This window comes from Lacerta agilis, chromosome 6 (genome assembly GCF_009819535.1).
Source record: "Lacerta agilis isolate rLacAgi1 chromosome 6, rLacAgi1.pri, whole genome shotgun sequence".
Lineage (NCBI taxonomy): Eukaryota > Metazoa > Chordata > Lepidosauria > Squamata > Lacertidae > Lacerta > Lacerta agilis.
The window spans coordinates 85,347,644-85,366,159 of NC_046317.1; the positions used below are offsets into that span (position 1 = coordinate 85,347,644).

Genomic DNA, 18,516 nt, shown 5'->3' on the forward strand with positions numbered 1-18,516 from the left:
GGCTGTGGAGGCAGCTAGCTGCTTCTCGGCCACTTTATCATGCCCAACGCAGCACTGCGCAAGCTTGCGGGCTCCACAGAGCTCTTCCTCAGCTCCCCCCCCCCCAAAACGGCGCAATCCCCATGCAGTTCCATCGCGCGCCGCTAGAGGCCGCGCCCTCCCTCACTCCCCGCCCGCTCCCGCGCGCGGCCGACATGACACAGCACAATAGCCGAGAGGCGGGGCGGACGCCGCGGTGCACGACGGGGGCTTGTTGGCGAGCGGCGTTCCTTCCGAGTGGCAGGCCCTTCCGGCCAGTGCGGGCACCGCGGGGGAGGAGCCAGCCTCCCAGCCAATGGGAGATGGCGGTGGAGGGGTGGAAGGGAAGAGAGGGCGGGCTTCCGGCGTGACGGGCAAAATGCTACCCCCCCCGCCACCGCCTCCCTCAGCCGGCCGGAAGTGCGGTAGCGTCTGAGGGGGAGAGCGAACACGGGGCGGGTGACAGTGGGGCGAGCTGAGGCGGCAGGTAATTTTCGGGGCGGGATTCGCGTACGGCGGGCCGGGTGTGTGTGAGGAGGCCTGGAGGTCGCAACCACCGGGGGTGGGGGAGTGGGGGGCGCCAATTAGGCAAGGGTGGGGGAGGGGCGAGCGGGGGGAGGGGTCCTCGCGTGTGAGGCGCCCTTGAATTGACGGAGATGGGGGAGGCGGCGGCTAAAGGGGGAGACTCGCCCCATCGCTGAATGTTCATTCATGTCCCAACTTCAAAAAGTCCCTGAGGAAAATGGAGGGGGGAGGGGGAGGGATGGAGCAGACGAGGGACCCCATTCACACGTGAGGAGGAGGAGGCGGCTTAACGTACACCCCCCCCCCCTGCCTAGCTTCCAAGACATACCGTTTATAAATTTTACTAAGTGGGGAATAGCAGCCAAACTCCGCAGCTTAAAAGTGTGCCAGGATGTTCCCGCATTGCAGGGGGGTGGGCTAGATGACCCTCTGCATTTGCGGGTGCCCCTTTCCGCTCTGCAATTCTTGCACTGCCCGTTTCTGGGGTATGTCACTCTGTCCCAGCTTTCCTCCCGTTTTTCTTGGTCGTCCATTCCACGCACTCCCCAAGAAGGCAAGGACAGTTGGGTTTCTGGTGTTATTATTAGTATTCTTATTAGTCAACCTTATTACTTCCTTGCCACCCCGAAGGTCTGCAAGCAACTCACAGCAAAGAAAAATGCACAGCACATAATGCCATAGGGGAAACGGGGGTGGAGGGGATCAGAGAATACATAAATATTTCATGTGGCGTTCTCTTGTGACTGAGCGCACACTTAGTCGGCACCTTTATGGGCTCTTCTCCCCACCCCCCTTTATGAGCGCACACTTAGTGTTCCCACCTTTATGGGCTCTTCTCCCCACCCCCTAATACAATTGTGCCTGTCATATTTGGCCTGACAGGTGAGGAGGAGGGTGTCTAGGGGAATTAATGATTTGGCCCGCTGGGCAAACCCATTTTCCTACCTCATTGCTGTGTGTTTAATTGGCAAATCTCTTCATCTCTTCAGCATAACTACCTACTCTGGCTGAACAACGTCAGTGGCTAAACTGGGGTTGGAACTTAAGATATATCAAATATCAAAACTAGTAGTAATGATGGGATTCAGGGGTTGCCATGTGACCCTAATCCTCAAAACAGTACAGCCCCACCATTGATATCCTTTAATATGGTGCTGTTCTCAAACTTTACAGTTGCCCTGCTTTATGTTTAACAGTTGCTTCTCACTCTGTCCATTTCCCAAACTTAGAAGTTTGCAAGGCTGTGTATTATATGAACTGGTAGACCTATAATAGTTCTTTTCCTTAGGCGTTCACAAATATTTGGACTTGTTCCAAATATTTAGTATATTGTTTGTGCAGAGGTGGGAAACTGTTGTCCTCTAGTTGTTAGACTATTTTGGACAGTGGTTAGAGATGTTAGGGATTATAGTCCCAACAGCTTCCCGACAGTTGACGTGGTAATTGGCTGGGATTCCAAAATCTGGTAGTTTATTCATGCTGCTTGGCTAGGAACCAGCCATGTGAGCTTCAAAAATATGAGGGTTGTGGAAATACTACATTGTTCTTACGCTAATCATTTTAACGTGAACATATTTGCGTAGAGCAGTAATTCTCAAAGGGTGTGGCAGGAGAGGATGGCAAGTGTGGCAGGAAGATCCAAGGACAGTCTAATAAACATTTCAGTGTAGTGTAGTATCAAAACAATTTGTTTGCAGAATATAGATAGATATATTTTCAAAATGAGAGCAAGAGCACCAAGTGATACTGAGGAGAATCCTAGTTGTGTTTTCCAATGTATTTCTTATCAATTAAAATAATCAGTGTGGCACAAGCAAGTTTTTATTGTGAAAGTGTGGTCCAGAGAAAAAAGTTTGAGAACCACTGGTATAGTGCTTATTTCAGAATGCATCATGACTTAATGTTCTAAAGAGCACTAGTATTCAATCTGCTTTGTGTCAGTAGAATTAATAAAATGGTCTTCCTACTCCAAGACCTGGTTGGCAACTTATTTCCCCTCATTGGGGAAGCAGAGGTACCTACGGTGGCTGTGTTTGTAACCATGCTTTGTTCAGCAAATCATAAGATGGCCAATTGCCAAGCAAGCAAGCCACAGTTTTGTTTCTCCCAATCTTGATTTGTTTTCCAGCAGCTGTTGCCTTGTGTTTCTGTAGTTTGATGAGTGTCTGGTATGGAGTGGCTAAACAATTCATGGTTTTGAGATGCTATGGACTGTAACACCCCCCACCAGAAGACTATATTTCAGGATTGTGTTTTACCTCTTTTCTCCAGCTATGTTGTTGAGAGTCTTTATAACTCTGCTCAAATTTCTTTCATGATGCTTGTGTTCTCTTGCTGTTGTTGTTGCTCATGGGTCACATGATATACTTGAAAGTGCTGCTGTCATAAATGCCTTGTGGCATGGCCTAGGGCCCCAAGCTGACCTGGGAGTTCTTGGCTTTTTTGAGGAAGAATGGATTTGAAAAGTTAGCAATAGCCAGCAAAAATCAATTTCACTTGAGAGATCCTGTAGCAGTAAGTTAAGAGCTGAAGAAGCTTTGTCAGGAAACAAACACCTGAATGCAAGAGGGGTTTGCCTCTTGGGGACAATCTGATTCATTTCACCAGAATTCTTTAGCTGCTGTTCACTCCCTAGAGACTCAAGTTCTCAGTAGCTCCTTATAAGAATGATCAGAAGTCTTGACTTGAAGAAAAGCCACAGCCAGGCGATGATGCTTTTCCTGGTTTGGAAAGGAGAATGGTGCTACAGGACTTCTTGGCGCTCTGAACACAGGAGCACTGTGTCATTGGTGAGTATTGATTCTGTAACTGTTGCACAAATACCGTGTTTCTCATAATATAAGACGTGCCTATAATATAAGCCATGGCAGGATTTTGAAGCAATCCAAAAATATAAGACATACCCCGAAAATAAGCCGCCTGGAGCCACGTGCCAGCGGGACGCAGCAAGAGCCGCCTCCTCCTCCTGCTGGCTTCCGGAGGCTCGGGGCGCTCAGTGCAGCGCTGCTGGGCGCCGACCCGGCAAGCCGCCTCCTCCCCCTCCTGCCGGCGCGTCTCGGGGCGCTCCGTGCGGCGCTGCTGGGCGCCGACCCGGCAAGCCGCCTCCTCCCCCTCCTGCCGGCGCGTCTCGGGGCGCTCCGTGCGGCGCTGCTGGGCGCCGACCCGGCAAGCCGCCTCCTCCCCCTCCTGCCGCCGCGGCTCGGAGCGCTCCGCGCGGCGCTGCTGGGCGCCGACCCGGCAAGCCGCCTCCTCCCCCTCCTGCCGCCGCGGCTTGGGGCGCTCCGCGCGGCGCTGCTGGGCGCCGACCCGGCAAGCCGCCTCCTCCCCCTCCTGCTGGCGCGTCTCGGGGCGCTCCGTGCGGCGCTGCTGGGCGCCGACCCGGCAAGCCGCCTCCTCGCCCTCCTGCCGCCGCGTCTTGGGGCGCTCCGTGCGGCGCTGCTGGGCGCCGACCCGGCAAGCCGCTTCCTCCTCCTGCCGCCGCGGCTCGGGGTGCTCCGCATGGCGCTGCTGGGCACTTTGCCAGTACTTCAGCAGCAGCACCAACAGCCAGTTCCGGGCGCCAAGCCGCAGCAGGAAGAGGAGGAGGCTTGCCAGGTCGGCGCCCACCGCCCCGAGCCTCCGGGAGTCAGCAGGAGGAGGAGGTGGCCTGCCGGGTCGGCGCCAAGCAGGGCCGTGTGCCCGCCCCAAGACAGCTGGACCAAGCAGCAGCAACACCGGCCGCGGCAAGAGGAGGCAGGTGCCCAGAACTATACAGTACTTAATTAAAAAAAAATAAGACACCCCCGAAAATAAGCCATAAGCTTATTTTCTTAAGTAAAATAAATATAAGATGGTGTCTTATTTTATGAGAAACACGGTAGCTGTTCTTTTTGGACCGTGACAGTGCCTGGCATGTCATATATGTGTGCACAACAGGCTAATTCTAGCTGATTGCTAATTCCTTAAGGAATCCACTTTCAATAATATTCCTTAGCTTGTTGGACTTTTGATTTATTTGCATTGTTATGTTTTATATCCCACCTTTCCTCCAAGGAGCTCAAGGTAGCATACATTGTTTTCTTCCTCCTCATTTTATCCTCACAACAGCCCTATGAGGTAGGTTAGGCTGACAGGCAGTGACTGACCCTAGGTTACCCATATTATGATTTAGCTATTAAACTGCTAGTACTATTCACTGAAGTGCATTCTAATTGTTGTTTTTTAAAATGCTTTTTATACTTTCTGCTTTGGAAAAGTAGTTTACGCTCTTTAAAAAAGTACAAGCAGAAATCTATCCTCAGAATAGGCCCCTGTTTTCCCATCAGGTCTGATGTAAGTGAGCCTCTATACTGTTCTGAAGGTGGTCCAAGTCCTTAGCTTTGATTTTGCTCCCCAAGTTGCTAGTATTTTCAGGAATCTGGTGATAGTTAGCTATTAGTTCTATGTATCTATTCTTTAAGTTGATGGTACTTTTTCCGTTGGTGCACTATAGTCATGGTTTTTTCATTCTTCTGTTTTCAGATTCTGCATAAATATCTCTCAAACCATTCCGACTCTGGAAACTGCCTTCAATCATTGCTTGTTCCCATAACCAGGCGGCTTTTAATCCTTGATGCTATTCTGACCCAAAACCTGTCAAGTGCTTATCAAAAATCAGAGGAAGGGTACTAGAGATCTGAGTGAAGAGGCTGTTTCCAAAGCACAGAGAGAGGAAGAATTATCTGCAGGACTTGAATGAAGATGATCATTACTGCTGAGATGCTTGGACAAACATTGTCCACCCCTGCCTGTAAATGGAAAGGATACTGTGATTGGTTCAACACACCCAGGGAGTCTGCTTGTTCAGGGTTTACAGGAGTTCTGGCTTGGCCTTGCCCATTTAGGCTGTCACATTGGTGCTCTTTAAGTTACCTTTAAAAGACTGAATTCTTGAAACCCATTGCCCTTCTTGGCCATAACTCTGGATTCGGGCACTGGTAGAACACTTGTATATTTGAAAGAGAAAACGTGCTTATTATGAAATATTGTCTCTTTCCAGGATGTCTTCTGGCGCTTTATTTCCAAGCCTGGTGCCAGGCTCCCGGGGCTCATCTAGCAAATACTTGGTAGAGTTCCGTGCGGGAAAGATGTCTTTGAAAGGCAGCACTGTTACACCAGACAAGAGGAAAGGTCTCGTATATATCCAGCAAACGGATGATTCCCTCATTCACTTCTGTTGGAAAGACAGGACTTCAGGGAATGTGGAGGATGTAAGTAGAATGCTGCAAACTAAAGGTGTGTGCATTGATTTAATGCTGCTTCGTGTTTTAAATCAATGTACATAAGAGCGTGTTAATACACATTTATGTGCTAGATTGTGGTTTGAGGAAATGTGTTTCTTTCTTCCCTGGCCACCTGACAAGATGCATGTATCTCAAACGTGTGTGGAATTTGTGCGTCTTGTAAGAAAAAGATACGCATATTCCCTAGAGGCAGGCATGACATGTGCATCTATGTAACTTCCCATAGCTTGCAAAGCCTCTGTAAGCTTCTCATGGGAGGAACTTTCAACTGCAGCCTGACTGAGAAAGTGGTTAGTGATTTCTTGCTTATTGTAATGCACTTGGATAGTGTTGTTTGGAAAGTATTTTTGAAAAATATTTGTTGTCACCTTCTTCCATTCCAGGACTTGATTATTTTTCCTGATGACTGTGAATTTAAGAGGGTGCCTCAGTGCACTACGGGCCGTGTTTATGTGTTGAAATTCAAAGCTGGATCCAAGCGGCTCTTCTTCTGGATGCAGGTTTGTGACTGTTAGCAGATGAAGGGGAAGCGAGGCATAAGTGATGCTAGTTGTTGCTGTGTCACGTTGAAGCTGTGGATTCGACATCTGTCATGGAGTGCAAGAATGCTTTTTTTTCTTCTCACGGCAGGAGCCCAAGACTGAGAAAGATGAGGAGCACTGCCGTAAGGTGAATGAGTATCTCAACAACCCACCAATGCCTGGAGCTCTGGGTGGTAGTGGAAGTGGAGGCCATGAGTTGTCTGCCCTTGGAGGTATAGACCTTTTCCATGAGTCCTTTTCTGTGTGTTCTTTAGTATTAAGAGCCAGTTCTGATACTTAAGGGGTTTGTTTGTTTGTTTGTTTCCTTCATTGCAAAAGCTTCATTGCAAAACCAACTTTAATTGGATGTTTAATTAATGTAGAACAATAAAATAGTATTAAAAAATAAAACCATAAGGCAAACATAACCATTTCAAATATTAACTTGGAAAAGTTTAGGAAGCATGAGATGTGTGGATATTCTTGATATTCTCCAGGGTTCACCTGTGTTTCTCTTTTGTATATTAGAAGCAAAACAGTGAGATTTTCCTCATAAAACCTGTTGCCATTTTAAATTGCTTTTCGTTTAGATGGAGAGCTGTAAAAAATGTGTGAATATAATACACTCTCTGTTTAGGTGAAGGTGGCTTGCAAAGTCTTCTGGGAAACATGAGCCATAACCAGCTCATGCAGCTGATTGGACCAACAGGCTTAGGAGGACTTGGTAAGCTTCTTTTGTACATTCATGCTAAAATTGTGTTTGTCTGGGTTAATCTCTTCCTAATGCTCCCTGCAGGTACTGTGCTTGGTTCTTAAGCAAAGTGTTCATAATAAATCAAATATCACTGGACAGAAAGTTGTACCAAGTAACATGAATTGATCCATTCTTTCCTCTATTCTTTCATTAAATGCCTGTGCAACATGGATACAGTGTTGTGAGAGCATTAAAAGTGCACGCGTTGTAAGATTTCCCTGTGTGTGTGATGGTAAACATGCTGCTTAATGGCATACGTGAATCCTTCAGCAACTGATCATGCAGCCACTTTGCGTCATCACTGCTTGTTGTCATCCAGTGGTCCAGAATAGAATGATTCCACCAGGAGGCAATTTTCAGAGAATGTAGAAAGACAGGTTTCCTATCATCTTGTGCTATTAACACAAAGCATTGCAGAAGCACAAACTTAGTTTCTGTGGCAACTGTTTCTACTGTTGAGGATGTTTGGCTTAGAAATGACAAATTGAGACTCAGAATTAATGCTTCAAGTATCAAAGTGGACTATCAGACAAAACTTGGCATAGAACTAGACAGATAAATCCTTTGTGTGTGTGCTTTTGCTTAAGTTTGCATACTCTAAAGCGGACAAAAACCACTTAAGATGAAGAAAACGCTGGCATGATGGCAAAAAAGGAGTCTCCTATTCCTTCCCAGGTTTAGGCAGATTTTCAGTCCGGGTGGATTATTAATCAGTGAGAGCCTTCAAGTGGATCAAAGAAGTCCTCCGGCTCCTTGCTGAATTTGTGTAAAAAAAGCACCTGGTCTTGCAATATGAGCTTCTACACCTGTGTTTCTGGATGGGAAAAACTGTAAAGTTATTTTGGTTATTTTGAACAAGGAAGTCTACACAGCACAACATTTTAAAACCTACTTTCTATTTATGAAAAGAAGTCTCTAACACACATGCTGTCTTTTTCCTTTATGGAAGGTGGGCTCGGTGCTCTGACGGGTCCTGGTCTGGCTAGTCTGTTGGGAAGTGGGGGCCCCCCAACTAGCAGTTCTTCTTCCAGGTAAGAGGATCTTGGCTTATAACTGTCCTTTTCAAAGAAACAGATTGCTTTAATAATACCTGAGACTCTGTTTAAATTGTACAATATTTTAGTGGGGACATTTCTCTCATAGGTTTGTGTTTTTATTACATATTGGTGCAATGTTTCAGATCCAACGGCCAGTGCTGTGTGGCGAACTTGTGGGGAAGCAGCTCCTGTGGTATCCGTCTAACATTTAAAGAGAATCTCTTCAGGGTTTGGCCAGAGAAGGGAAATAGGATAAGATGGGAGATCAGAAAGGGTCGGCAGGGTTATAAACAATAAGTCTTCGGCTTTTGTAGTACAGTGGTATCTTGGTTCTTGAACTTGTTTCATTCTGGGAGTCCGTGTGACTCAAGCGTAAGCTGCATTGGACATTCGGCTTCCGAAAAATGTCTGCAAACTGGAACACTTCCTGGTTTGTTTGTTTTTCAACTAAGCCGTTCGAGAACCAAGGTACCACTGTAATTCTAGGGCTCATCTTTAAATTGCAATTTTAGAAGTTTGGGATTTCAAACTGAGGAAGGAGGCACCTTATCTCCTCCTTACTTAAGTTGTGTTGAGTGAGCTCGGAGCTTCTTTTTTTGTGGTAGGGGAAGACCTGTTGGTACTCTGGAATGACAATTCTCTCACTTGCTCTTTAGCTGTGGGAAACATCCTCGACTTCAAATTGTACTTGCAGAGGCTAACTGTACGAATTGCCTTTTAGCTCTCGCAGCCAGTCGGCAGCTGTGACACCATCTTCCAGTACTTCTTCCACACGGGTAACGCCAGCTCCTACAGCTCCTGCAGCTGCCTCTGCCACTGCTACTGCCACTGCCACCAGTCCCAGTCCTGCTCCAAGTTCTGGAAATGGAACCAGTACAGCAACAAGCCCTACTCAGCCCATCCAGTTGAGTGACCTCCAGACTATCTTGGCAACGATGAATGTGCCAGCTGGAGCAGGAGGCCAGCAAGGTAAAAAGGAGGTGTGGGGGCATCTGTAGCCAGACAAAAAATGAGGTCTCCCCAAAGATGTGTCCTGCCTTGTGTTTCCATGTTCCTTCCTAGCTGCTTTCCCTACTGAAACCGTATTAGCAGCATGCTGTTTATCATATTGTTTGTCTTTGTACAGGGGCATGTAATAAAGTGGTTTTTTGCCTCTGTGTTTACTGCAAGGATGGGCATCCTGTGGCCCTCTGGCTGTCATTGGACTCCCAACTCCCATCACCCCAGGCAGCATGGCCCAGTGGTCAGAGATGTTCGGAGTTGTAATCCAATAGTGGCTGGAAGGCCAGAGTTTCCCCAACCCTGCATTACAATGTGTGTAAGAGACTCGGGCGGTGCTGTGGTCGAAACCACCAAGCCTCTTGGGCTTGCCGATTGGAAGGTGGGTGGTTTGAATCCCTGCGACGGAGTGAGCTCCCATTGCTCTGTCCCAGCTCCTGCCAACCTCAGCTCATATCCCAGCTCATTCCAGTGCAAGTAGATAAATATGTACTGCTGTGGCAGGAAGCTAAACGGCGTTTCCGTGTGCTCTGGCACTTGTCACGGTGTCCCATTGCGCCAGAAGTGGTCTTGTCATGCTGGCCATATGACCCAGAAAGCTGTCTGTGGACAAATGCCGGCTCCCTCGGCCTGAAAGCGAGATGAGCGCCACAGCCCCACGACTGGACTTAACCGTCCAGGGGTCCTTTATCCCTTTTACCTTTACAATGTGTGTGAGAGAGAAAGAAGATAAGCAAATGGTGTAACACTATGTCTGGGTCAAAATCTGAAATGCTTGCTTTTTGAAACACTGGCTCCCAAATCAAATCTGTTTACCATGCTATATATATATATATACTTAAGATTTAATTGTAAATAGGCTCAGAATTTTGTTCAGTTGAGGCTTTCAAAAAACGTTAATCATTTAGTTGACATTGATCAACAGAACACTGTTACCGGGGGGGGGGATACTTTATTATGGGCAGGCAAACTAAGGCCCCGGGGCCGGATCTGGCCCAGTCGCCTTCTAAATCCAGCCCGCGGACGGTCTGGGAATCAGCGTGTTTTTACATGAGTAGAATGTGTCCTTTTATTGAAAATGCATCTCTGGGTTATTTGTGGGGCATAGGAATTCATTCATTCCCCCCCCCCCAAAAAAAATATATTCCAGCCCCCCAGGACAGTGGACCGTTTCCCTGCTGAAAAAGTTTGCGAACCCCTGCTTTATATCATATTCTGCAGGAAAATATGACTTGACATAAAATTAGAGTATTTCTTCTAAACAGAAATCCAAAACCACCTTGAATTTGCTTTCATAGGAGGTCATTATTTTGTTGACAATATTGTATAAAGGGCAACTAGTTTTCCCAAAATAAGTTTCCATATTCACTTGCAATTCTTGCTCTTAGGTGAGATGTTATTTTTGCCATTACAGTATTGCCAAGTCCCAAACTTTACCAGGTCATTCTTTCCAGGAAGTGAGTAATGTAACCAGTTTTTAGCCACTTAGCAGCTGTAATCAAATAGGATGTAAGTTCTTTATGGTCTTTCTTTAGGATAGGGGACTCATAGTTGAGCAATATCAATACTGTATCTAAAGGAACTTCATCTTCCAAACTGTTTTCTTATTATACTAATAATAATCTTCCAGTATTTTTGTGTGTAATAAAAAGTTCCATTCTCCCGTTTGCACCTCCACCCTATTTTCAAATATGGTTTATTTATTGCTGCAATAATTGCAGGAGTCGGATGCCATTATACCATAACTTTTAAAAACAATTTTCTTCTTAGTAAGTATTCAGAGAATTTTATCTTTTCTCCATAATTTCTTCCGCACCTCCATGCTTATGCTGTTTCTTGTGTCCTTGACTGCACCTTACCATATAAAACTTGAATTGTTCCCGTTTGCAGTTGTACTTTAACAACAGGCGATTAGACTTTTGCCTGTGATACACCCGTGCTGTGACTCGCAGAGTTCTCCTGCAGCAGCTTTGCTAATTCTTGGTACTTCTGCCACAGACATTCTGGCTCTGTTTCTTTACAGTTGACCTGTCCAGTGTCCTGACCCCAGAAATAATGGCACCCATTCTGGCAAATACAGAGGTTCAAGAGCGCTTGCTGCCTTATCTTCCTTCCGGGGAATCTCTGCCGCAGACAGCAGAGGAGATCCAGAACACACTGACCTCTCCACAGTTCCAGCAGGTAAAAATTTTGGTATACCTGGAAAATACACTTGGAGGCAGGTACTTGGCTTATGTAGGAGGACTGACTTATATTGGGTGGCATTGGCTGAGACACACCAGGAGGAATCTTAGACAAATCCCTGCATCATCTGGAGAGCTATGTGATGAGGAAGGTCTACTTATGAGGCCGTTGATTTCGCTTTACACGTTTAAAAATGGATGAATGAGGATGGGAAAAACAAAGAGGCGGAAGTGGTGTCCCAGGCAACCCCTGTGTGGATGTAGAATGCAAAGTGTTGGCATTTCTCTCGCACACCAAGACTCTGCACTTTGTGTAGTCTGTCAAATTTGCTGGCCGGCCTTTCCAATGGTGTCTGTCAGCCATTTGGGTTGTCTTTTCCCCTGTTTCAGGATACTGTGCCACATTTCCCTCTAACCAATAAAATAACGTTGTGTCTGCTAAATGCAGTCTTGTGATTTGTTATTGAAGTATACTCAGAGTCAAATGTGAATTTCATGCTCTTTATTCAGCTCATAGTAGTAAGGAATGCAGTTCTCCCCAAAACGTTTGCTTTATATACACTATTTACACAATGGGCCCCACGTGATTGGCTAATTCCACGTGGGTTGGGTGGCTCCTGCGGACCAATCAGACTGCTGCAATCTTAATCCTATTGTTCTAGGACCAATCAGACTGCTGCAATCTCAATCCTATTGTTTTAGGACCAATCAGGCTGCTGCATTTTGGATCCTATTCAACTCAGTACATGACAGTTATTTATAAAAATACCTTTAGAGTGGCTGAAATGGCATTGCTCTGCTGTAACCCCACAAGTTAATCTGTAATTACTTGCTGAATTAATTCAATGCTGATAGCAGTAATCTTAGTGGGAAACGCTGTTTTTTAATTAGAAGATTGAAGAAGTTGGCTAGAAATCCCCCCCCCCCAAAAAAAGATAAGCCAGCTTGGCAAGAATGCAAGAAGCTCTAGATCTTGTTTGAATCCTTTTCAGTTTGCCTATTGTGATAAATCTCAGAAAGGTAATCTCTGAGGTGGGTGTTGCATGTAGCCTTGGATGTCATTTTATTGCTGCCTTTGATGCCTCCTCAAGCTTTCATACTACCAGAGTTCTTTCCTCATCATCCCTGGCTTTAGAGCAGGCATCCCCAAACTTGGCCCTCCAGATGTTTTGGGACTAAAATTCCCATCATCCCTGACCACTGGCCCTGTTAGCTAGGGATGATGGGAGTTGTAGTCCCAAAACATCTGGAGGGCCGAGTTTGGGGATGCCTGCTTTCGAGTGCTTGCTCCCTCATTCTATGTTGCTTCCAAACAATACGAAGAGATGGTATTTTGCTTTTTCTGCTTGGTTGTATGGTCCTTAGCTGTCTGAGAACAATTTGTTATGCTGCCACTCTGTGTGGTGTTGGCGACATACTAAATTTGGAAATAAATTCCACTTTTCAGAACAGCAGCTGTATTGATCTTTTGTGCTTTAGAACCCCCCCCCCCATAAAACTATAATTGAAATTAACCTTGTCAAGCCCAGTGCGGCCTACTTCTGAGTGCACCTGCATAGGAGGAGTGGGCATTCTAATCTTCCAAGTAGGTATGTTGAAAATTGAAGCAGCATAGACTTTATTCTGGAATAGTTAATACAGAATACTGTTATCTCTGGCTCCACCTGCCACCAGAGTGCAGCACCTGAAGGAATGCTGCCCTCCACAGGAAGCAGAAAGACTGCTCAGCCTTTGCTCTATAGAATCTTTTCTGGAATTTGACATAGCTTTTTTTCTTTGCAGGCACTCAGCATGTTCAGCGCTGCCTTGGCTTCTGGGCAGCTGGGACCGCTAATGAGTCAATTTGGCCTACCAGCTGAGGCAGTAGATGCAGCAAACAAAGGAGGTGAGTTCATTTCTGTCAATAAACCCAAAGTTGCTCAGTGTCTGTGCAGTAGGCACTGAAACTCCTGCTGGGTCAGAGGTCCTTTGTGTTGGCAGTTTTACCTGAGTCCATATCCCTTCTTGATTTTGAAGCCCTCTTGACGGCAGAGAATCAGGGCAAAAAGTGGCAGCTCTGGCTCAGCTCTCTGTAGCCCAGCGAAGTATAAAGATTGCTGTGGAATGGTGACACACTGCTTCTAATGCAGTGCTTTTTGTCCAATTATGAATATGGACTGGAATGTCATTTTGTAGGCTGAGTACATGACAGGTCTGAGCTGCAATGAACATGGGGAGGGGGGTGGTTAGACCATTACAAACCAACACAGATGTTCAGATGTTTCCTTTGTCCACCTACTCCAGGCTTTTCGTCCTGGGTAGTTGTCTTCATTTTGCATTAAGTAGCCTGCTTTCCTATTGCATGCTGCCATGTTATTAATTTGATGTGTCTTGTTTTCAGATGTCGAGGCGTTTGCAAAAGCAATGCAAAACAACGTCAAATCCGATCAAAAGGAAGGAGACTCAAAAGACAAGAAGGATGAGGAAGAAGACATGAGTTTAGATTAGGTTTCTTAGCTGTGTCTTACGGGTACTCCTAGATATTTACCTTAAGATAAGTAGGATAACTAGCATACTTCATGTATTGAATCTGCAAGTAAAGGACCTCTCTGCCAAATTCATCCTGGGTATACTGGGTTTTTTCCCCACTTGCTGCAGTTTCAAACAGATGTTTGTCTTTGTGGCCTTAAAGTACACTTTGGCAGCTTCTTATTGTTGTCCTTGGAAACAAGTTTGGTTCACTTGATTAAATTTATAGTCTTGCATCAAATACAGTTGCAGGTCTATGCTTGGGGTTTCTCATAAGGTAAATGCATCACCTTGGCACAAACATTTGTAATTTTTATATTAGTTTGTTGTTACAACCCATATCCAAGGGCTTATCTGCATCCAGCAGAATATTTTGGGCTTTTAAACCCTACCTATTTAAGGAATTGTTTGGTTCTAGCAGTTAATTTGTAAGAAGTCCCCTTTGTTCCTAGAAGGTTGTTTCCTGTTTCTACTTATTCTCTTCTCGATCTCCTACATTGTGTGAGGTAATCCTGACCCTCAAGTCATGTTTTTATGAAGGACATGGGGCAGTAGGAATGGAAAGAAAAAACCTCTCTTGTGAGAAGAATGTGCAATTCTGAAGGTTCCAAGGCAGTCTGTCCCCAAATTTCTCACTCAGGAAGAGTGTTGCATCCTCTGGGCTTCAACCTAATTTTATGCAGGGGGCAGTCTGAGCCCAGTCCACTTTTAGCAGGCGTGTAGTCTTCAGCTATCTTCTAGGACAGAGCTTTCCAAACTATGTTGTGACACACTCCCCCTGGGGCTGGAAAGAGGTTAGTTTAACCTCCAGTTTGCTAGTAAAATTGTGTCACGAAATGATGCATGTCTAAAAAGTATGTCACCAACATGAAAAGTTTGGAAAGCTCTGTTCTAGGGACTGTCCCTCAATAGAAACAAGGGTTCCTTTTCCCTGTTCTTAACTGGCTTGCCCTTCATAGCCTTGCTTCTCTGTTAGCAATCCTTGCATGTTGAAGTAATAATAATAATACTTTATGATTTGTTCCCTTGCCCATCTGACTGTGTTGCCTCAGCCACTCTGGGCAGGAAGCTGGGAAACCTTCCTTTGTCTAACACCCCGATGTCACTGCATTTGACAGCTATGCCTTTTTTGTGAGATACATAAAAATACAGTGACAGGAATTTGGGTGGTGGACAGCTTTTGGGAAGTGCCATACCTGAACTATAAAGAGAATTGTGCATTTGGCAGGCCTACGGACCTCTAAACTTCACTTTACAAAAAACAACAACAAACCTGCAGGAATGTCTGAGGTCCCTATAGCGCTTGAAACGGTTGCAAAGATGAGTTCAATATAAAGTGATTGTGGGTTTATTGGCAGCTATCGAGGCCCAGGCAGAGTATCTTAACAAATTCAGCACTACTCCATATTGTTTGTATGAATTGTAGATCATAAAATTTTATTTGAATTAAAAGTATGTACCAGTGATTTACAGAGATCATCCCTTAAAAGTACAGCTTAAAAACAGATACTTACAGTGGTTGAAAGTAAAACCAATAATTGTTAAAACCCATTTTACAATATGTACCCCAGCATTAAAACAGCCCATATACTGATAAGTTATAAAGTCCTTTTCAAAGCAGTATCTTGACCCATGTGATGAACGATGTATATACACACAAATATATATAAGGCAATCTCTAAGTGCACCATATACTTTTTTTTTGGGGGGGGGGGTGTTATTGTGAAGTTAATGTGCCGGGGGAGTTGGGAAACACTGGGTGGTATTCAGTACCAGTCCCATTCAAGAGTAAACCTGTTGATGTTAATGGACATGGGCTTCTTAATTTCAGTGGGTCTACTCTTGAGTAAAGAATGACTTAAACCCATGCAAGAATGAATTTTGAGCACAGTCAGCTGGCAGCTTAGTCCTCTGTTGCCTTCTTGCCCTGGGGCAATAAATAAGCAGACAGTTTACTAGGCACATATTAAACTTCCTACCTCACGTGGAAATAGGGCTGTATTGCTTGCACAATCACCCTGACAAGATGGTTTATAACATGGTTGGAGAGGCATCATGGGCACATTTAATTGATGCATCCTTTCCTTATACATTAAGGGTTATCTGCCCAAGTCATAATCAACGGACTTAATTCTACTCATTAACTTAGCACCAAAAACATGAAATACTGTTTTGCTGAAACAACGGGTGTCTGGTTGGTAGAGACTAGACAAGCACAATGCAAAATGGCTTTGAAGCTCCAAGTTCTGCATCTTGCGTAGTTTTTCATTATTTCAGTAAATAAATACTGGCCCCCGACCAAATGGTTCTTATGCCACCAGCTGCTTAGAAATGGTGAAATACAATTCAGATTATGGCAGCAATAAAGTTTTCATATTTAGACGTGCTTAAATAATTTTGTTCCTGTCCCTTGAGTCTTTCAGCTGGCTGAAGCAGTTGTTCACAAACTACATTGACAGATTCATCCTGATTAGAATCTTACCAGGTGTGGGAACACCTTATGCTTCAACAGTACTATTATAAATATACCATATGCCCTTGCCCTCTTCAAAAACCTTACTGTGGACAATGTGTAAAGCCAGGAAAGCATCAATTACAAATAAAAATGGATGAGGCCTCCTTGCCCTCTCAACACACCTGCTGTTGGTGCTGAACATGGACTGTATCCCCAGGCGGCAAGGAATGCTGCGGTGTGTGCCCAAGCTTGAGGGACTCTGCTGGCTTCCCGAAGGGTCGTGTGGCTTTCTGCAGTACAGTGGTACCTCTGGTTACGTACTTAATTCGTTCCGGAGGTCCGTTCTTAACCTGAAACTGTTCTTAACCTGAAGCACCACTTTAGCTAATGGGACCTCCCGCTGCGCTGCCAGAGCACGATTTCTGTTCTTAACCTGAAGCGTATGTAACCCGAGGTACAACTGTACTGACTTAACACGTACAAATAGTTTTTACATAAGTGGGCACCCTGTGAGCCCTACTGCTCCCTTTACAGTCCCAGCTTCTCTTAGATTAATTTGGTTCCGGTTGATCACCAAGTTCTTCATGCAGCCAACATAGGAGGGGAGATGAGCCGCAGGTGCCAAAGGGAGGTCAGTGTCTCCGAGTTCTGTAGAAGGAAGAGCAAAATATTTTTTTACCACAACTCTAGGCGGTCCGGAGGTCATTAGGCTTCACTTTCACTTTAAGCTAATTGTGACTAAGGCCCATTGGTGAACTTGTCTAACAAACGGAAGTGCACTGCACTAAATACAAAACCAAAAAATATAGGAAGCACATACACAGCACAGCAGAACAGGTGGGCTTTGCTAGTGCCACATATAAGAATAATTAGTGACACAGAGATTTTCCCTATGTCACAAAGGGCTTGTTTGAATTTCGTACTGCATAAACTGAGCACCTTTTGGAATGCAAGCATGGCTACTGAACATTGGAACACTCCAAAATGCAGAGAGATTCTGTGACAGATGCATAATGTTCTTCAGCAGGCAAACAAATGTGGCGATTCCCTGGGAATAGTTTTAAATTCATTGTGCGAGGCCACAGATGGACAACCTCAAGCCTGGGGCATAAATGCAAGAAGAACCAGTCGAGTTATAGGGGCATTTAATAAACGAACTGCAATGGTTTGTAAGCAGCATCCTCCCAAATATCCATGCTTGAGCTACTTACCTGGCATTCCACCGAGGTAGAAGTTCTCTTTGATGGCAGCAGCATGGGCTTGGTTGGGTCCCACAGTGTAATTTCCCTCTGTGTCCACATCTAACTGAATCACGTTGCTGCTTTTGATTACTTGGAAAGAAAGGGGTGGAACTAAGTCGGAGCTAGACATGCTGAGAAACCTCACCTCCCTCACAATGCATGCAGCAGCCCTTGCTCCCACACAATGGTAGGTCGTTTCAGTGTCTAGCGCAACTTAAAATGAACGAGGCGTGTCAATTTGGACTAGCATATGGGCATGTAACAATTGTGCAAGCAGCTGGAAGGATTGTTCCAGAAGTGTACAGTGGTACCTCGGTTTAAGAACAGCTCTCTTTAAGAACAATTTGGTTTACGAGCTCCGCAGAACCAGAAGTAGTGTCCCAGTTTGCGAACTTTACCTCGGTCTAAGAACGGAATCCGAACGGTGGAAAGGCACCGGCGGCGGGAGGCCTTGTTAGGGAAAGCGCGCCTCGGTTTAAGAACGGTTTCAGTTTTAAGATCGGACTTCTGCAACGGATTGCGTTCGTAAACCGAGGTACCACTGTACTTTGCATTCTGCCTAGATTTAGCCGGTGCTAATGATCCATATGAAGTCTAATCAGCATCAAAGAAAGAAATGGGTTATGTTGGAGGGTTGGTGCAGAGGCAAATGCATGGATATTTCCATCCTTCTCTTTAGCTCTCTTTCATACACACACTTCGACCAGTCAACATCCACACCTATTTTATGAAGGGTTTGGACTCCGTTATAAAGCACATCCTTTGCATACAGATGAGACCACTTTTAATCTCTGGTGTCTCCAGGTAGAGCTGGGAAATGTTCCTGCCTGAACCCCTGCAGAGCCACTGTCAGTCAGTGCAGACAATACTGAGTTTGCTGGACCAATAATCTGGCTGTGCACGCTAAGGCAAATTCCTACGAAATGTTTGGTGAGATACAGCTTCTCAGCTGTAGAATACTGACTTTGGTTTGAGCACAACAACAGAGAACGGCTTGGATTTTGAGGAATGCTG

The 18,516-nt window shown here is 45.4% G+C and overlaps 2 protein-coding genes across 2 annotated transcripts in view; one reads left to right on the forward strand and one right to left on the reverse strand.

Moving 5' to 3' along the window:
• The first annotated feature begins 407 nt into the window (after positions 1–407).
• ADRM1 (adhesion regulating molecule 1) lies at positions 408–14,047 on the forward strand. The gene is made up of 10 exons (XM_033153692.1): positions 408–505; positions 5,561–5,771; positions 6,188–6,304; positions 6,435–6,558; positions 6,963–7,049; positions 8,029–8,110; positions 8,838–9,085; positions 11,139–11,296; positions 13,081–13,183; positions 13,679–14,047. The coding sequence occupies exons 2-10, from the start codon at positions 5,562–5,564 to the stop codon at positions 13,783–13,785; spliced, it is 1,236 nt and encodes a 411-aa protein (XP_033009583.1). The 5' UTR covers positions 408–505; position 5,561; the 3' UTR covers positions 13,786–14,047.
• A 1,166-nt stretch (positions 14,048–15,213) lies between these two features.
• Positions 15,214–18,516, reverse strand: part of LAMA5 (laminin subunit alpha 5) — a 184,307-nt gene continuing 181,004 nt past the window's right edge. The window contains exons 80-82 of the mRNA XM_033153989.1: positions 17,473–17,592; positions 16,728–16,909; positions 15,214–16,560 (exon numbers count right to left, since the gene is read on the reverse strand). Coding sequence (XP_033009880.1) covers positions 16,752–16,909; positions 17,473–17,592 — 278 coding nt within the window. The 3' untranslated portion in view covers positions 15,214–16,560; positions 16,728–16,751. The remainder of the gene's footprint in view (positions 16,561–16,727; positions 16,910–17,472; positions 17,593–18,516) is intronic.

Bases quoted from the DNA above. Each gene is read 5' to 3' on its own strand.
- ADRM1 (XM_033153692.1), top strand. From the start codon at position 5,562: ATGTCTTCTGGCGCTTTATTTCCAAGCCTGGTGCCAGGCTCCCGGGGC. The intron at 5,772-6,187 runs GTAAGTAGAATG...CTTCCATTCCAG, and splicing joins CTTCAGGGAATGTGGAGGAT to GACTTGATTATTTTTCCTGA. The intron at 6,559-6,962 runs GTATAGACCTTT...CTCTCTGTTTAG, and splicing joins TGAGTTGTCTGCCCTTGGAG to GTGAAGGTGGCTTGCAAAGT.